This window comes from Pseudorca crassidens, chromosome 20 (genome assembly GCF_039906515.1).
Source record: "Pseudorca crassidens isolate mPseCra1 chromosome 20, mPseCra1.hap1, whole genome shotgun sequence".
In the NCBI taxonomy this organism is placed as follows: Eukaryota; Metazoa; Chordata; class Mammalia; order Artiodactyla; family Delphinidae; genus Pseudorca; species Pseudorca crassidens.
In genome coordinates this window covers 15,136,744-15,156,440 of record NC_090315.1, presented here as the reverse complement: position 1 = coordinate 15,156,440, position 19,697 = coordinate 15,136,744, and the positions used below count along the sequence as shown (strand labels likewise).

Below are 19,697 nucleotides of genomic sequence, written 5' to 3'. Positions count from 1 at the left end.
GCTTGTGTCTTCGCTAGCTGAGCAGCTGCCTGGACTCCCTGAGAAGCGGGTGTGATCCAGCGTCAGCCCCCTCCTCCTGTCCCCCTTGTCCCAAACGCCGTCACCCCCCCGATGCACGCACACACCCCTAAGAACCAGGGAGCACCATTCTCTTTCTCTTGAAACCCAAGTGACAGAAATCCAACACTCAGAATGTAAGGAATTTAGTGAGAGCATGGAGTCCCTAACCACTGCACCGCCGGGGAGTTCCCCCGAATGTAAGAAATTCTTAAGTTAAAAAGAGGAAGGTTTTACCACAGAATTCATATACTTGAGGCCTAAGAGCCAGACCCGGCCCACGGAGTTGTGTTGGTTTTAAAATTAATGGTCAACTTTTTAAAATCTGGAGATGGTACAGAAAGAAAGCTGGATTTTCGAGCTTGGTAACGCTGTCCTCTGCAGCAAGACGCGGAACTGAGGGGCCCCGCCTCCTTGAGCGGGGCTGTCGCCCCAGGCCACACCCTGCCGGTGCCAGCTCATTGACACCGCACCCGCCCTCGGTGGGAGTAGGCCTCCCTCTGCCAGTCAGCCAGTCGGTGGTTTGGAGTGAAGAGCAGCCCCTGCTTCCAGGCCCCGGGGGCTCGGGGAGAGGTGGAGGTGTCCGGGGACCTCAGCCCCGGGCCTAGGGGCTCTCCTAGGTGGGAGCGGTCTTCACTCCTGGGCCCAGATCTGCAGCTGCCCTGGCGAAACACTTTCGCAGTTTGACCCGGGGATCAGGGTCAAACTTATTTTCCAGACCTCGAAATTTCATGTGAGAATCCCAAGGTCCGGCTTCTGGTGGGAAGTCTAGGTCCAGCTCCACCTGGATCTGAGAAGCAGCCCCTTCTCTGGACAGGGCTGGCCCCACGGCCGGGGCTTTCTGGCCCACCTAGACATTTACCTGTGATGCAGTTTACCGTTTCCGTGCTCAAACCTGATGCTTCTGTAACCTAGACTCTCCCGCACACACACACCCGCCCCCCACACACACAACAAATCTTTTTCCAAAACGGTTATATATCCTTTTTCCAGAGGAGGTGGACCAGCTATTTCCACATCTCCTAAAAATTCTAGAGTGTTCCAGACACTCTCCCTGTCTCCGCCCTCCCTGAGGCCCCATCCTCAACCCATGCTGCCCTCCCCCCTCCAGCACGGAAACGGCGGAACAAGCTGTTCTCACATCCTCTCCTGGCGCCTGTGACACACACCAACTTCCAACACCCCACAACTCGCACACGCCAGCCTGCGCTCTCGCCTGAACTGTGCCCTGCTCGTCCCTTCCCCATCTTGCCCCAGTTTTCCACTTCCTCTGCCTGTCCCCCTCTCGCGGGCCCGGGCGCCCTCCTCGACCCTCCCCCAGTCTCCTCTGCCTCCCACCCCGCCTCTGGCTCTCCCCTCACCCAGGCTCTCAATCCCTTCCCGCTCTTGGCTCTCTCCAGATTTTTCTATTGTCTCCCTAAATTCTTTGTGTCCTCTCCCCTGAAATCTCATCTCTGTGGCATTGTCCTAGGACTTCGCCTGTGCTGGGTCCTAACTTCATCTCTCTCCCCAAATGTGCCTCCCCGCTCTTAGTCTCTCTTCCGCTCTCCTATTTTACGTGCCCTGGTTCCCTGCCTCCCCACATGGAATCTCTTCTGCTTCTCTCTCCAGATCCCTGTACTTCCTCCTCTGTCTCTCCCCATGTGTCTGCTGTTTTTTATTACTATTATTGCCTCTCTCCCACTAAATCATCTCTTCTGTCCTCTTCCACCATAATTCCTCTGGCCCTCTTCATCTACATCTCCCTCCAGGTCTACGTCTTCCCTCTCCTGCTCTTTTTCTCATTCTCTATAAATGTGTGACTCCTGTCTGTCTCTCTCCTGACTGTTCTTGTGTCCTGGTTCTCACTCCTCACCTCACCTCACCCAAATCTGTCTTCCTCCTAATGTCCCTGGATCTATATCCCATGGCCCATTCCCCTCTGTTCTTTGCCCCACATCGGGATAGGGAGCTCCAGGTGACGTCTGGGTGTAGGGTGAGGCGCCCCTGGCACCCCTGATCCCTACCAACGGCCCCGAGGGGAGGGGCCAGCCCCCAGTCTTCATCTTTCCATCCCTTCCCTTCCCCCAGTCCCCAGCTTCCCGCCTCCCTCCTCACTGCTTCCCCGTTGCAGCTGCAGCAGTCCGTTGCCAGGGCAACCACAGCTGGCTGGGTGGGAGCCCCCTCCACCCCATCCCCCCCTTCTCCTTTCCAGCGAGGCAGGGAGGAGATGGGACAAAGCCAGAGAAAGGCGGGGTGCAGAGGGGAGCTGGAGGGAGATGGACGTAGGGCCAGCTCCAGCTGTTAACCTCGGTTGCTTCTCCCCCAGTGAGGCCCCATCTCCCCTTCTTGGTGATGCCCCAAACCAGCCTGGAGAACGAGGCAGACGACGTGGGCAGAGGGGTCAGGCCCAGTTTAATACACGGAACAAGTTAATTCACAGCAGAGGCAGGCAATAAAGGAGACTCGTTTACAAGGGGGGACACGCCTGGATCGGGGGAGACCCCCCCAAACCCACCACCTCCCCCACTTGCAGTCTCAATTTCCCTTTTTTTTTTAAACCCGAACAACAAACACACACAACCACAAGAAACAACCACGCCCCCTCGCGACCCGAAAATGGCCAGCGAGGGTGGCAGGGGGCAGCCCGGCCTGGCCGGTAGGGAATCGGGGCGGGGGGAGGAGGAAAATCTAGTCCGTTGCAGAGTCTGTGCTTCTCATTCCAGCAGGCGCTGGGCAGGGGCCCGCCTTGCCAAGGCAGGCACGGAGTGGGCTCGGGGCGGGGCTCTCGGGGAGGGAGCAGGAACGGAGTTCAAAACCGTGGTTCACATCATGCAGTATCCACAGTGGGCACCGAGAGGGCGGGGGTGGACACCACACCCTCCTGCCCTGGGCACAAGGGGGGAATGGCGCCCACCTTGGGTGGGGAGGTGGGAGAGCTGCAACGCCAGGGACTTGGGGGGAGGAGCCGCCAGGCAGGAAACTGGCGTAGACTGGTGCCCAGTAGATGCGCTCAGCAGTGCCCCCTCCACCCAGCCAGACCTTATAGGACTCTTTGTTATATATTAATTTCTTTTTTTTTTTAACTTTTTGACTTTTTCTTTAGAAAAAGGCTTTGTCCGTGCCCCCAGCTGGCATCCACCACCCCTCGTGCCCGCCCAGAGGCGGGGTATGGCTTTGAGGGGAGCAGAAGCCCCTGGTGCCCATTTGCGAAGGGGTGAGGCAGGAAGGAGGAAGGGAGAGGACCCTGCTGGGCCCACCAACCCACAGGGCAAACATTCCACTTGCACAGAGGGGAGGGGTGACCCAGCCCCCTCTCAGGCTCCCCCCACCCCCGGCCCCTTCCACTGTGGGGCATTAAGGATGGGGAGAGACTGGAGGAGCTCCAAGAGGCAGGTAGGCAAGCATCACCCCAGAGGTCCAGGTGAGCCAGAGCCAGGCCTAGGTGAGGGTGATGTAGGCAGAGGCCTTCTCTTTCAGGTGCCGAAGACAGAGGTGACAACTCCAGCTCCCTGTGGCGCGGCCGGAGGACAGGGAGTTAGGCCCGGGTCTGGGCAGGGCTGCCCCGACCCCCTCCCACCCAGCGGACAGCAGGACAACCACTGTCCAACACCCCACCCCCGTGTCCGGCCCTCCTCTTCTCTCACCTTCCGGGGGCTCCGCCATGGGGGGACTCAGGCAGTACATGTGGTAACCCCGATCGCAGTCGTCACAAAACAGCAGCTGGTCCTGGGAGGTGAGACCCGCCCAGCTGGCACCCTGGGGGCACGGGCACCAGAAACCGGGGTGGGGGGCGGGGGCAGGGGCCAGGTCAAAGGGGCTGGGGGAGGCGGTCCCTTGCAAGACAAAGGGCTCTGAGAAGGTCATCTTTGCAAAACCCTACTGGGCGACGAGCAAAACACCCCTGAGGACTGTCGGTTTGCAGTTTGTAGTTTAGGTTTTATAGGACTCTGTGGAACACTTAAAATGACACGAAGATGGTCTGGAAGTCATGGACGTGGGTTCAGGTCCCAGCCGTACCATTTTTCTGGCTGGGTGACCTTGGGCAAGTCTAGTCCCCTCTCTGAGCTCGGTTTCTTCTCTGTGAAGTGGGAACGAGATCACCTACCTCAGGGCAGTTGGAAGGAGTCAGAGAGTGAAGAGTATTAAGTGCCGGGCTCAATTAATGGACACTAACAATAATCATAATACAGGTTACTGGTGTTCACCAGGGAGGGGGCTCCAGGGAAAGGAGGCCGCCTGGGGGCATGTCCCGGGGAAGGGGGCACGTGGACACTCACGTCGTTCTCCGAGGTGCCACACAGGCTGCAGGACTTGCACTCGATGCACTGCCAGCGGTAGGTCCGCACAGCTGCCGTCATGTTCACCGTGAACTGTAAACACGAGGGGTGTCCTGGGGGCCAAGGGGCAGGGATGCGGTTAGGGGTCATCGTGCCCCTGGTGGCTGCTGACCCCCGGGGAAGCAATGGCTCAGCCCCCATCCTTAGCTCACAAGGCCCACAGCCCGACCCCACCCAGCCCACGGTGCCCAGACCCTGTCCCGCAGGCAATGCTGCCCTGGCCACCAGTCTCCTACCCAGCCACCATGGCAACCACACTCTGCTCCCCAGGACACCATGGCAACCGCATTCCATTACCCACGGTGCCGTGGCAACCACTTTCTACCACCCACAGCACCGGGGCAGCCACATTCCGTTACCCACAGCAGAATGGCCAACTGGTTCCATTCCATTAACCGCAGTACGTGGCAACCACAGTCTCCCAGCCACGATGCCATGGCAACCGCCTTCCACAGAGGGGTCCCCACACCCTGGTTTTCCCTGCAACCCAAGCCCATTACACACGAAGCCCCAGCAACCACACTGTTACCCACATGACTGTGCAGGGTGCTAACCCACTGGTCAGCCCACCACCCCAGTACAGATGCGCAGCCACTACCCCAGGCCACGACAACCACCTTCCACTGCACCCAATCGCCATGACAACCATATTTCACTACCCATAATACCATGACAACCACAATTCATTAGCCACCGTGCTGAGGCAACCACCATCTATTACCCACAAGTCCACCTCGGGAAACCACAGTCTATTACCCACAGCTCCATGGCAATGGCAAGCACCCTCTGTGAGCCACAGCGCCCAGGCAGCGGCAATCCACGACTCGCTATCACAGCCCACTACCCACGATGTTTTGGCAACCATCTTTCACTGTTCCCCACGCCAGGTAAGCACATGCCGGTACCCACAGTGCCATGACTCCCGCATCCCATTGTTCCCAGAGCCTCCCTGACCCCGCTCAGTTTCCCACAATCCTCAGCAGTCGAGTCGGCTGTTTAGCCTCAGTGCCCCTGGGATGCTCTGCATACCCCACCACCAGTCCTCTCCCTCCTCTGCCTTCTCTCCTCCAGATCTGGACTCCTGGAGTCCTCTCCACCGCGGCCCCCAGAAACCTCAGGTGGGGGCATCACCTGATCGCCCACAGTCGGCACAGGAGATGAGGTCCTCGGGACACCCCGTCTTCTTGGAGCCACCCAGGCAGAAGTCACAGTAGCCGTTGGGGATGACAGTGCCATCAGGCGCCTTCTTGGCTGAAAGAGAGCAGGCAAGGGTTGGCATGGGCGGCAGGGACACCCAGTCAAAGGCTGCTGCAGAAGTAGGGGCAGAGGGAGGCGTCCCTACCTGTGTGTTTCCTCTGTGCCTCAGGGACCCAGGCCAATTCTTTGTAAAACTCTGGGGATGGGGGGACAGAAAGAGGGGCTCTCACCATAGGCAAAACTCCACCCTGCCCCCAGCCTCAGCCAAAGGGGTGGACCCCTTCTCCAGGCATGGAGGAGGTGGGGGGAGGGAGCAGCTACCCCAAGCTGTGGCCAGTAGCAAAAGAGAGCTGGGGGAGCCCAAATAATTCTCATCAGGACCCCCCCAACTCCTTGAGGGCAACTGATACATCCTCTTTATTAGGTAAAAACCTGGCAGATGCAGCTTTGGGAAGAGCCCCCTGCTTCCCTGCCCATACACACTTCTACCAGACAGCCCCCCCCAACTAAGCCCCGACTAAACAACAATTAGGTGGACACCACGGGCTGAGATCTGGTATGGAAACAGACATTCGGAAGGAAAATTCTGAACACAGAGGTGCCTCGGTGTGTGGTGGGGATGGGATGAAGAGACTGCCCTCTCCCACCGAGGGGTGGGTGGAAAGATGGTTTTTCCACTGGCAGAGCCTCCCCCCCAAGCCTTCCCCCATCCCTCAGCTGTCAGGGTTGGCACCGGATTGGCATGGGCGGTCACCAAGGGTTCCCAGGCCACGGACCCTGCCCCTCGGCCAAAGCTTAGCAGAGAAGGGAGAAAGGGAGGCAGGGAGGGAGGGGAGTCATCTATCACCCCCCCTCCCCAAGCTCTAATTGAAACAATAAATCAGACCCAGAAATATTACGCCCGGCCAGGAGCGAGGGAGAGATGGTTGGTTGCCATGGCAACCTCAGAGCCAGCATCCCCCATGGTTGGTGGGGGGAGGGGACCGCTGAGCTGGAGATTTTCCAGAAATGTCTAATGTGCCCCCTCCCTCCCAGGCTCCTTAGCCCCCACTGCCAGGGCCCCTGACCACCCCACGCCCTGCCCGCCTGCTCACGTTTATGGTTGTTTTTCCGGTGGAAGGGCAGGGCGTGGCGTTCGGCGTTCTCCTCCCCCTCCTCCTCAGCCAGGTGGGTGTGGGTGTAGTGGTAGCTGAGCCCTGGCCGGTTCTTATACCGTTTCCCACAGACTGGAGAGTGAGCAGGAAGGGCCGGTCAGCCCTCCCAGCCCGCCTCTGCCCTGGCCTCCAGGATCACACCTCCACCCTCTGCCAGAGGCCTGAACATCCCCCAACCAGGGTCCAGAACAGAAGGGAGGGGGCCAGGAGGGGAGAGGTCTCTGGGCCCCACTCTCTCTCTCTTCCCCCCTCTTCAGAAAGACTCACTATCACAGACATACGGCTTGTCTCGGTCCTCCAGGGAAGCGGTGTCCTGGCGTTTCCGGAGACCCCCGATGCCATATGCCTAGGGGAAAAGGCATGAGTGAGGGGCCAAGAAAGGGAGGGAACTAAGAGAATTTTCATCATTTGGGCCTGAAAGTCAAATCGCAGCTCTGCCACTTCCTAGCTGTGGGCCTTGAGTAACTCCCTTGATCTCTCCAAGGTTCAGTTTCCTCATCCGTGACACAGGTATGAAGCTAGTTCTAACCCACTGTACAATCTCTGTTCTGCAAATGGTTTAATAGACCCAAGCCTCAATTTCCTCATCTGTAAAATGGGTATAAAAATCCCCTATCCCTTCAGGCTGCTCTGCGGATTAAATGAGGTCAAACTGGGGCAGGGTCTGAACATTGTACATACTCAGTAAATGGGATCTGCATTGAGCGGAGGAGTGATGGAGAGAAACTCTGGAGCGATACCTTTCCTTTGGCCCTGTTCTTCCTCCTGGGAATGTCATCCTCCAAGTCTTCCACTTCAAGATCATGTGGAAACTCCAGCAGCTGCTGTTTCTGGGCACCAGGAGAAGGGAGATTGGGGTTAAGAAAATGGGGTGTTGTTCTGCTTTGCGGGTGGGGTGGCTCTGGGCGGACCGGAGACTGGGGGTGTCAGGGCAAGTCAGGAGGTCTTCCAAAAAAGAGATGACGTGTGGAAGAATAGAGACTTAGGATGCCCAAAGGCCCTAGGGAGCCAGGGGAGATTTCAGAGCAGGAGCAGGATGGGCCGGGGCAGGAGACAGGGGTGGGTGAGAGGGCAGCTGTGGCCCCTGGCGGGGGGGTGGGGGGATCCTACCTGGCAGTCCATAATGGTCTCCTCCTCCTTCAGCTCTATCTTCTTCTCCCCTGTCTCAGCACACAGTAGAGCCTCAAGGACCGGCCCTTCTGGGAGGCCGCCCTCCTTCTTCAATGGCGCCTCACAGTCTGGGGACAAGGGAGGAGGGTGTCAAGTGGAGAACTTGTTCCTGGAGGACTCCTCAAACTGCCCAGATTGGAGAATCATGCTCTTTGCTAGAGGGAAGAGGCTTTCCCACACTCAACCAGCAATAGACTCAAAGATTCAACCATACACCCTTCCAACAATACTTCCATACATCCTTTCCAAGGATGCCCAGACCCTGGGGAAGACACAGCCAGACCCTCAGAGCCACTTGGACACACTCAAGGGGAGACATGCCCAGACCCTCCTATATAACTACATACATACCTGTAGGAGACCCCACCCAGACCCTCACACCTGGAAAGAGCAGACACTCAAACAGGACACACATGGACATACACAGAGGAGATACATACAGGTCATCTGAGACAGCCAGACACACAAAGGAAGAGATACACCCAGACACTCAGATATACCCAGACCCATGGAGGAGACATATCCAGACCCCTGGGTATACTGGCACACCCAGCAACACTACAAAAGAGAACATTAGACCACCAGATATACCCAGACCACATGGGGAAGACACGGCCAGACCCTAGCAAACACCTGAACATACTTAGGGGAGATAGAGACACACCTAGAGAGAGTCACTCAGGTGGATACACATACACACAGGAGATAGAGACAGTCCCTCCAATACACGTGGACCCACACAGATCCTTGGATATACCTGGACAGGGGAAGAGAAACAGCCAGTGACTCTAATAGTACTGGACACATTCAAGAAGTGATAAAACCAGACACTCATGGGGCAGCGCACGTGCAGAAATACATCTAATACACCAGACAGACACTCAGGGAAGAGATTCTCCCAGACATTCCAAAGCATCTGGCGCTCAAAGGAAGAGAGAGCCGGACCCCCGATACACCCACATCAGGAGCCGCTGGACACTCTGATAGACCAGCCACACACAAGAGGAAACAAACCTTCTAATACACTTGGAAACACCTGAAAAAAAGACACAGACACTGAGATACACTCTATTACAAAGGGAAAGAGTTACAACCCGACACTCTGATACATCCAGACACACTCAGACATCCACAGGAAGCAATACAGTCAGATACTCTGATACATCCCAGCTCACAAGGGAAGAGATACAAAGACTGGATACACCTGGACACACATAACAGATACCACTCTGTCCTGAACTACGCCTGGGCCCAAGTAGGATAAGATACAGTCCAAAGCTCAGTCACTCAGGGAAAACTGGAGAATCTCTGGACGACACCCAGACACACAACGGCAGACACAGCCAGCCACTCAGACACTGGCTAGGAAGGAAATAAGGGCGAATGCTCAGACGCACACCGGCATCACCACACACTTATCAGCGTGTGCTGTGGGCACCCACTGGGGCCACCGAAGGCACAGGACGGAGCTCCACCCACCAATCTTATACTCGCAGGGCCGGAGTCTGGGGTCTTCCAGGATGTTGAGTCTCCGTTTCTTTCTCCAACAGCGGGCGGGGTACGTGTAAATCTGTCCCGGGGCCAAACCTGGAGTGAGAAGGGCGGTAAGAACGCGGCCGCGAAGCCACCGCCCCGCCCCACCCCCAACCTCCCAGCCGTACCCGGGCCGCGGTGGGTCTTCTCCATCCAGATGTAGCAGTTGTTCTGGGCCACGCCGGTCTGCGAGTCGAGGAACGGCAGGCGCAGGCTGCGCTCGGCGCACAGGCGCGCGTTGTAGCTGCGGCAGTGCTCGATGGCTTCTCGGTAGAAGTCCTCGCCTAGGCTGCGAGGGGCGGGTGGGCGGGCGGGCGGCTGTCAGCAAGGGCAGGCGCACCGGGTCGCCCGGCACCCCTCCCCCAGCCCGCCCGTGGGGAATGGGTGGGCCGACTCCTCCAACCTCACCTCTCCCCCGCTGTCGTCGCTCCTGGACCCAGGAGCCCCCAACACGGACTCAAGCAGGCCTTGAGCCAAGGAGTGGATACACACAGTATAGAAACAGATAAAAATACACCGGGACCCATCCATACAGGCACATATCCAAATACACAACACAAACAAGTCGCACATAGTCACACAGGATTCACACACAAAGAGAGACATATCCCAAGACTCACAAAGGAGAAACAGACACATCTCACATATGTGCTCCCACAAATATCTACTGAAAAACACAAGTATCTCAAGTCCCATAGTGTAGAAGCAGACAGATCACACACGTATACATGCACAAATATATATCACATATCCGAAGACACACAACATAAACAATCACCCACACAAAGACACACAACATGCAAACAGATGACACACCACACACAGACACATCCACTTACTCATCCATCCGAAGACACACACAGATACACAAATGTTAAAAAAGAAAAAATGTTAAAAACAAACTACCCACATATGCACTTACACGCATATCCAAAGACACAACACAAATCACACACACACACACAATCCAGATACACTATACAAAGAAATCACACAGATTCACACAGGATACACACACACATTCACGAAGATACACAATATAGAAACCAACATCTAAAATCCCACATACTCAAACACACAAAGATACACACATACACAACATAGAAACGGACAAATCCACCCATAGTCACACAAAAATTTGCACATAAATACATGCATACCTACATATCCAAAGACACAGAACATAAATGATGCAGAGTTTCAAAGGATATGTACACACACTCAAAGACCAAAATATCCAAAGACACCTAGTGTAGAATGTGAAAGAAATTAAATGCATATCCACACACATATCCAAAAAAAACCCAGAACCCGAACAAGTGACACACACTCCACAACCCAAGACAAAGGTAGTGTGAGCTTCACTCAAGTTTACCAAGGCCCCCGGGCCCCCGGGCCATTTCACCCTCTCCCCAACTCCGGGGGTCGCAGGGCGGGACGTGACCCCCTTTCCCGAAGAGGGCGCCAATAGGGCTCCGAGTTCCCCATACTCCGCGCTCCTCCAGGAGCAGCGCGTCGGACACGGTTCTTGCCAGAGACCCACAGTCACACACATTCGCAACCCCGCGCAGCCCGGCCCACGGTGACAGCCCCCCAGACACCCCATCGGCCCCACCCCCAGCCGCCGCACACACACACACACACACACACGCCCGCGCAGACCCGCTCGAGCGCCCTCCCCTGCCTCCCGCCGGCCCGCAGCACCTCAGGGGGCCGGGGATGACCGTGGCCATCTTGCTCCCAGGGTCCTGCCCCCAGCAGGTCCCCGCCGGGCCGGTCCTCCCAGCGCTCGGGCGGGCGCTGAGGCCGCCCATCCATTCATTCCCGGGGGGCGGGAGCACCGGGACCACAGCCAATCAGGGTGGCGGGGTGGGCCCACCCGGGCCATGCCGGGAGTGGTAGTTCTCCCCGCCCGGGGCTGGCGGGACCCCGCAGAGAAGCGGGTCAGAGGTGGGGCCGGAGGCACGCACAACCACTCCCGCGCGCTCACTCATGCACACCTCTCGAGTCTCACACATGGGCCTACACTCAACCATGCACACCTGGACTCGCACACACCCACACGCGGCAGCTTACACACACATTCACACGTATACTCACAGCGTCCCACGCAGACTCACGCACATTCCCTCTCCCACACCTTCGCACAGACTCACATACATTTACACTCACACAAACACTTCAGTGCCAGGAGATTTAGAGACACCTTACAGGTGCCCACACGAACGTCCCACCAACGCGTGGCTCACCGACACCTCCCCCTCCCCCTAGTCCCTCGTAGCTCGGGAGAATCCTCTCCGGTCCCCCTCGGAGCTGCCTCTCTCACAAGGACCCCGCCCTACTCAACCCCTTCCCAGGCCTGACAGCTGCTGTGCTAGTTAGGAGATATAGCCACACCTCCTAGGTTCAAATCCTGGCTCTGCCACTTGGTGGCCATGTGACCTTGGGCAAATGACTTAACCTTTCTGGCCTCAGTTTCCTCATCTGTAAAATGCAGATGATGGCTCATTGGATTATTGTGAGGATCAAATGAGTAAGCATGGGTAAAGTGTTTTAAAAGGTACCTGGCAAGTAGTAGGTGTTCAATAAATTCATTCATTCCACAAAGAGGACCTGATATGTACTAAGATGTAAAATGGTGATAGCTAACCATTATTAGAAAGAATAATGCTGGGCACATAATAGATGCTTAATAAATATTTGTTGAATAGAAATATACTGAGTAGCCACCATGTGCCAGGCACAGTTCTTTAACAGAGATTAACTCACTTGATCCTCATCCTGACCCTCTGGGGTGATATTATCACTACCCCCATTTTCCAGATGAGAAGGTGAAGTCACATGCCCTCAGCTCCTGGTGGCTGTTTGAAGGTGGGACTAAGAGAAGGATTCACTCACCCAGATGTCTGTACCCAAGTGGTCACCTCCTTTCTCCCACTGTCACCCACACTGACTCTACCCTAAGGGATGCTCAGAGAGGGAGCTGACCTACTGAGTCACAACGATCACCAAGTCCCATGCACACACACCTGGAACACACCCCGCCCCCCAACCCCCGGCCCCCATCCAAAGTTCGTGTTCAAGTTTGAGCCCTTGCATGGATGAAAACGCCCACCAATGTCCTTGTCCACCAGGGGGCTCTCCAGCAGACAGAAGAGGCATAAGAGCCTTCACCTCCTCTTTTGTCACTCGACACCCCCACCTACACCCTGGTGAGAGAGACCCCCTCAGGGTCTTCCACACTCATGGTCAGTTCTGGACACACACACACACGCACACGCGCGCACACACACACACACACACACATACACACACACACCTCTAGTCTTAGACCCCTTCTACAGGCTCTTCCCCATCTCCCCCAGGTAAGGCCTTGACCTCCCCCTTCCCAAACCCAAACAGCAGGGAGTGGGTCTCTGCTTCACATCTGGCCTAGAGCAGATGGCAAGGGGAGTAAGTCCTGACACTCACTCTGGCCTCCAGGTCCCTACAGTGGCCACCCCATATCTCAGCCACGGTAAGCCCTGCCCCACTCCTCCCAACAGGCCAGCTCAGCTCAGAGTGCCCTTGCCACCTTCATCTCTCACCTTCCACCACCCTCACAGATCTTCCAGTATGCCCTTACACTTTCCCCCCACACCTCTAGCCTCAGACACCCCGCTCACTCCTGCCCCACCCCAGAACCTGTGCATCAGTTTCGGTCAGCTTGGAGCCTGACTGTAGAACACTCCATCACTTCCCTGGACGCCCTTGTCCACCAGCACAATTTGACCCGCAGCTGACATTTGGAGAGGGGTCTCCCTTCCCTTCCTTACCCCTAGTCACCTTCAGAGACCCCTCTCCCACACTTGAGCTCCCCTGCCCAAACAATCCTCCTGTCCCCATCCCCCAGTGCCCTGTGTGGAAGCTGGACCACAAATGAAATCAGTATTGATACTACCAATAATAATCACTACATTCAGTCAGTGTCAAGCTCAGTACCAAGCGCTTTACAAACATCACAGAAGCACCATGAGGTAATAAGAGCTGTTATGATTCCCCAATTCACAGGTGGTAACACTGAGGCTCGGGGCGGGTGGGGAGGGCAGGAAATTAGTGCTCAAGATGGGGTTTGAATGATGCAGGCAGTCAGAACTGAGAGCAGCACCCTCCACCTCCCACTCCCAAGGGGACCTGACTCGCATTCTCTCAGGAACCAGTCCCTGCCCTCACCCCTGCAGACCCCTAGGAAGGTGAGAGCAAAGAAGGGTGCTGGCGCTCCCACCCCCAAGCTTACTCTAGCCTTCATGTCCCTGCAATGGCTGCCCCATACCTCCTCCAAGAGGTCTGGGCCAGGGTCAGAGTGAGGATGTCTGGATACCCACAGATCCACCGACCTGCACAGGAACCCCGTCCCAGCCACTTTGAGGGTGTCCCTCATAGGGGAGACAAGTGTGTGTGGAAGACTTAGAGTAAGAGGGAAACAGAAGTGTTGTCACCGTTACACACCATTTCACACTGACCCCCAGCCCCATACACGCCCTCCAAGCCCCCTTTGCCCACCGCCAAGCCACACTTGTAGGCGCGTGCCTCTAAGGTTCAGCCCCCTCCTCTCCCAACTCTCCCCCACACACACACCTGAAACCAGAAGCTACTGGGCGCCTTCGGTCCGGCCACCTGGCACAGCCTTTCTGGAGGGCGGGGGCGGGGGATGGGGGGCGCCCCCGGGCCCCTCCCCCCCTCCACCACCACCCCCCGCATAAGTTGCTCAAGGTCAAGGTGGCGGGTGCCAGGGGTTGGGGGAAGGGTGGGGGAGGTCGCCCAGGCCCCTTTGTGCGGCGCCGCGGGCGTTCGCCCTCCTCCTCCTCCCCACCAGGCCGGGGAGGAGGGGGAGGGGAGTGCCGCGCACGCCAACCCGGGAGGGAGAGCGGGAGCGGCCGCGCGCCTGTCACTCCCAGTCCGCCGTCACCGCCTGGGGAAGGGGGGTGGGGAGCGCTGGGACCCAGGAGTTCGGGATCCCGAGGAGGGAGCGAGAGAGATGGAGAGAGAGGGAAGAAGAGAGGTGGAGAGAGCGAGGGATGTCTAGGAGAGGTGAGGGCTGGAAGAGAGCTAGGTTTGAACCCAGGCGTCCAGGATCCCAGCCAGTGGGCCCGGGAGGAAGCTAACACTCGGAGGAGGGACGCGGACAGGGAGAAAGGGAGGGAATCCCCGGAGGCTGAGGGCGCTCCCAGCACCCTCTCCCGAGGCATCTAGTCCCCAAGGAGATGAGAGATGCTCTCGTTAGATGTGTACGGGAGGAGAGAGGGAGGGATCCCACGGTCTAAGCTGAACGGGGCGTCGGGGCTTTAGGTCCTGAAGACCCGGGAAGGGAAACAGCAGGGATCTAATCGGGGACCCCCGACGTCTAAGCTCCCACCCTGCGGTCGCGCGGACCGAGGTCCCCGAGATAGAGGGGGGGGGGGAAGAGAGAAAGATGCTTTGATGAGGGGAAAGGATGGTGGAGACCCCGGAGACTGAGGTCTGGACTTAGGCGTACGTACTCCCAGCCCCATGCAGGGGCAGGCCCGGCGCCCCCAGAGACTCGGAGGAGGAGAGAGGGAGGAGGAGGAGAGGGAAGCCCCTACCCCCACTCTGGGTGGGGAAACGGCCTCCGCCACCCCCCAGCTCGCGCCACATTCCTTCACTGAAAGCGACAAAGAAGAGGCGCCCCCGCGACCCCCGAGGGGCTCCCGCCCCCAGCCCCAGGGGGCGACAGGGGGTGGCGGGCCCCCCCAGGGGAGGAGGGCGCAAACTGGGGGCCCACATTCAACTGCCATCCGCCCACGGCGTCCCCCTCCCCAGCGAGGGCGGGGGAAGGGTTCGGGTAGGGGGCGGGATGGAGGGACGTGGACGGCGGGGACACTCACGACTTGAGCGGGTTCTGAATGGCGGTGGCCATGGCCCGCTCGGCTGGGCCGCCTCCGGCCCGGGGCGCCGCTGCCGCCGCGCGCGGGCCCAGCCCGGCCTGCGCCGCCCGCTCTGCCGCCCAGCGCGCTACGATTTCATTCATTCTTGGGGCTGCGGCGCGAGCGGAGCGGGGCGGGCAGGGGGCGGGGCTCGGCCAATCCCCTCACCTCCCGGCGCACGACGGGACGTGGAGTCTAGGGGCGCTCGGCGGCGCCCGAGGGCGCCCCTGTCCGGACTACACGTCCCAGGGGGCGTCGGGAGGACCGCACGCCCATTGGCTACTGGGGATACAGGGCGGGGCTGGGATCGCCCCAAGACATCCTTTCCCCTCCCTGGGGGTGCTCCATCCCCAGCTCGGGTTCTCCATCCTCCAGGCACCGCGTGCGCGCAGGAGAAGGTGGTCCCTGGCTTCTGGGTCTCCCCTGGGTGTGTGGATGACCCCAGGGTCTGTCGTGTATTCTTGCCTTTGCCTACTTGTCTGGGTGCCTCTTCTGTGTAAGCCAGTCTGTAAACAAGCACAGGGGTTAATCAATGCCTTTGTTCATTTATTAAGTGCCTGCTATGTGCCAGGCACTCTTCTAGACACTGGGGATACCGCGTGACCAACAGGCAAAGTTGCTGCCCTCAAGGAGCTGACCTTTTAGTGGAGGAAAAAAGATGATAAACGAACAAATAAACTGATCATTTTAGAGAGTGATAAGTATTATAAAGAAAGTGGCTGCTCTGAGGAGGTGACATTTGAGCTGAGACCCGAGAAGCTGCCACCCCGTGCAATGGGAGGGGAAGGAGGAAAAGCTTGGCAAGTTCAAAGATCAGTGGGAAAGCTAGTGTAATGAGCAGAGTGAGTGGGGGGAGGCGGGGAGGGAGACAATATTAGGGAGACAGCAAGGATCCAGATTGTGTCGGGCCTTGTAGGCCATTATAAAGAAAACGGATTTTGTTCTAAGTGCAATCAGTCATCCTTGACTCTTCATTTTCACACACCCCCCAGACCCATCAGCAAAGGCTGTTATCTCCACATTCACAAAATAGATCCAGAATCCACCCACTCTTCTCCCTTCACAGCCTCCATCCTGGTACTGCTCCCCTTTTGCTCCCCCCCCCCCGCCCCCACAGTCCATTTCTATTCTCTCCAGGGCAGCCAGAGTGAGCTGCTTGAAACAGCTGGCATCACAATGCGCTCTGGCTCAAAACCTCCAGTGGCTTCTTTCACACTTTTTAAAGAAATATTTATTGATCTATTTGGTCGCTCTGGTTCTTAGTTGCAGCAGGCGGGCTGCTTAGTTGCAGCTTGAGGGCTCTTCAGTGGTGACATGAGAATTCTTAGTTGAGGCATACATGGGAGATCTAGTTCCCTGACCAGGGATCAAACCCGGGTCCCCTGCATTGGGAGCACAGAGTCTTAACCACTGCAGCACCAGAGAAGTCCCTTCTTTCACACTTAGAAAAAAATTCGAAGTCTTTACTATGCCCTCTAGGCCCTACTCAAACCCGTTCCCAGGCCCCATCACACTTCTGATCTCACCGCCCTTCTTCCTTCCCTTGTCTAACTTTACTCCAGCCGCACTGGCCTCCTCCCTGTTCCTGGAACGTTCCACTCCCACTTCAGCCACAGGACCTTTGCACTTGCTGTTCTCACTGCCTAGAATGCTCCTCCCCCAGACACCTGCATGGCTCCAACTCTCACTTTATTCAGGTTTCTGAATGTCACCTTCTCAGAGACAACCTCAGCTAAGATGGCATCCCCCAGAATCTCTCTGTCCTCTTAAAAGCTTTCTCCTTCTCCCAACACTTACCATAACTCATCATCATGTTGTAGGCCTATTTAGTTACTTGATTGAGTGTCTGTCTCCACTCCTTTGACTACCAGCTCTATGAGGCAGGGATTGTTGTTCATTCCACTGCTGTCTCCCCAGTGCTTAGAACAGGGCCTGAAAAATAGCAGGTGCTCAACAATTATTTGTTGAATAAATAAATGAATCAATTAGTCATTATCCTCCATGTCTCTCCCCACTGTCTGGCTCTGCAGAGTGCAAGCAGCAGGGAGAGAGAGTCATGCGGGCTCCAGGCTGTGCCTTCCCACACACTTGGACCATCTGAAGGGGACTTGGCGGGCGGGGGGCGGGGAGGGGTTGTATTAAGGAAACCTTCCCAGCAGAGGGTCTGGAGCTAAAGCTTCAAGGCAAAGAGAAGGGAGAGGTTAAGAGGCACATTCACTCATTTCTATAGAGTATCACTGTCCCCAGCCCGGTGTGGGCATGCTGGGGACACAGCAATGATGTGTCTGATGGCCCTGCCCCAGGCAAAGCCGTAAGCTCACAGTCCAGTGGGGTAAAAGACCCATCACCACATGATGACAGCCAAGGGTGGGGGAAGCCAGGGCAGATGGCAGGGCTGGGATAGAGGAGGTACTCGGGGCTATGGGAGCCCAGAGGAGGCTCCTAACCCAGCCTGGGGGTCACGGAGGGCTCCTTGAAGGAAGTTCCAGGAGAGTCTTTTCAAGTCCTGACCCCCTGACCTCTCCAGACACAGGGCAAGTCCCTGTTCTGACCTCTTGGGGCTCTGGGGTCTACCTGTCACCCAAGTCTTGGGAACAAACAATTGCCAACGTTTGTTCTCGTCTCCTAACCTGGAATGCAAAGGTTTGGCCACCAGAGGGCACCGTGGCCTCAGTCTTTGTCCAGACAGACTGTTCGTGAAGCCTCGGATCCTGGAGGGACATTGTGGGGCCAGTGGGACCAGCCAGTGGAGACACTGGTGCCCCCACTATGAGCTTCAGACCCTGCCCAGGACCTGGTCACCACGGTCTGAGTCCCTCCCGCCAGAGGCTCCTGTGGAATCAATAGACCCTCTCTGTCCCAGACCCCTGAGGGCCCAGCTTGGGCCTCCGAGGGAGACCCTTGCTAAGCCCCCCTGATCCCTCTCTTCCCCGCTATTCTTCAGAGGGTACAGCCCTCCCCTAAGCTGCCCTTGGGATGTTCAGACATGACCCTCAGAAGTCTCCTACCCAGATGAGGATACTGAGGTACAGAGGACGTGAGGCTGGGGGGAGGTGGTCACACAATACCAGGGCAACAACAATAACAATTAATAATAATAACAACAGTACATAAGGTCCCGTTGACTTAGCTCCTCCTGTGTGTCAGGATGGCTCCTGAGCTTTTCACAGGTCTTACGTCACGATCATACAGACCGCACTTAGGAAGCGGGACTCTCCACCTCAGAGTCAGACAAGGCAACTTGGGCTCATATAGACAATACCCCTGCCAAAAGTCCCCACCTGTCAAGGTGGGGAGAGCTGGGGCTTGAACCCCTGTCTCACTCAGAAGCTAAACCACAGGCCACCTCCCTGTGCTACTCTGAAGGGGGTTGCTGACTTCCTGTGTCAGAATCTGCTCAGGCCCTCCATGAAAATGCCATCCCTACCCACCCTCCCGCCCCCCAGTCCCAGGGATCCAGCGTCCCTGAAGGCAGATCCCAGAACCCCAGGTCTCAGGAGGCAGCCCCCAAGTCTTTCTAATGACTGCAAAGCCCTGAGAATCATGGTTTGTGTTTGGGCACAAAGGCAGAAAGAAGAAACAAAATGCAATTGAAGGGATGGTTCTCAAGCTCTCAGGTGGGGAGGGGTGAGGGTATGGGTTTGCAACAGAGGCCTTAGAGTCGGTGGTGGAGTGTGGGCTCCGCAGGCCACCTTCCTGTCTCCCCAGTAGCTCTGCTGGAACTTTTTGGTACTTTGGTTTTCTCATCTGCAAAATGGGAGTAATGGTTCCAACCTCACAGGTTCGTGGTGAGGGTGCTTTGGGCCCGTGTAGAGCCCTTAGTGCTTGGCACACTTTAGCACACAATAAATACTATCTGTGATCCTCACATCATCATTTCCTGTGGCTGAACACCTACTGTGTGCCACTCCCGGGCTGACGGCTTTACATACACAATCTCAACAGCCCAGAGACGTGTGGTCCCTGCCTGGAGATCACGAGGAAATCACGAAGTCTGGACTTGGACTCAGGTTTGCTGACCCAAAGCACCCTCTGTGCTGCCCTGATGGGCACTCTTACCTCTGCTGGGCACTGCGCTAACGTGTACACTCACGTGACCCTTGCAACAATCCTGAGACCGGGGATAAGGTGAGACCATGTCAGGTAGGACCATAAAACCCAGGGTAAGGAGTTTGGGTTTGATTCTGAGGGTAGGGGGGAGACAGTGGATCGTTTTCAGCATGATCTCCTCCTGTTTTTTTTTTTTAATATTTATTTATTTGGCTGCGTTGGGTCTTAGTGGCAGCACACGGGATCTTCGTTGCAGCATGTGGTGCGCGGACTTCTCTCTAGGTGTGGCACGT

General features: G+C 56.9%; 1 protein-coding gene across 7 annotated transcripts; it reads right to left on the bottom strand.

Annotated features, from left to right (window-relative positions):
- Positions 1–3,105: 3,105 nt before the first annotated feature.
- Positions 3,106–15,450, bottom strand: DPF1 (double PHD fingers 1). Of its 7 annotated transcripts, none has more exons than XM_067718207.1 (12): positions 15,316–15,450; positions 9,559–9,719; positions 9,377–9,484; positions 7,838–7,965; positions 7,468–7,557; positions 6,995–7,073; positions 6,668–6,799; positions 5,719–5,769; positions 5,508–5,627; positions 4,317–4,429; positions 3,684–3,795; positions 3,106–3,548 (listed from the first exon to the last, which is right to left on the bottom strand). In XM_067718207.1, exons 1-12 carry the CDS (start codon positions 15,345–15,347, stop codon positions 3,478–3,480), a joined length of 1,197 nt encoding a protein of 398 aa, XP_067574308.1. In that variant the 5' UTR covers positions 15,348–15,450; the 3' UTR covers positions 3,106–3,477. The 7 variants fall into 7 exon arrangements, with proteins under 7 accessions (XP_067574308.1, XP_067574310.1, XP_067574311.1 ...); XM_067718209.1 differs by having other exon boundaries at positions 3,684–3,765; positions 15,316–15,449; XM_067718210.1 differs by lacking the exon at positions 15,316–15,450 and adding an exon at positions 11,135–12,456.
- Positions 15,451–19,697: the final 4,247 nt, after the last annotated feature.

Excerpts from the sequence above, each read along its gene's own strand:
- DPF1 (XM_067718208.1), bottom strand. The coding sequence starts at position 9,957 with ATGGGTCCCGGTGTATTTTTATCTGTTTCTATACTGTGTGTATCCACT. Across the intron at positions 5,628-5,718 it reads GGCACAGAGGAAACACACAG|CCAAGAAGGCGCCTGATGGC; the intron begins GTAGGGACGCCT and ends GCTCTCTTTCAG. Across the intron at positions 3,796-4,316 it reads GTGGCACCTCGGAGAACGAC|GGTGCCAGCTGGGCGGGTCT; the intron begins GTGAGTGTCCAC and ends CCGTGCCCCCAG.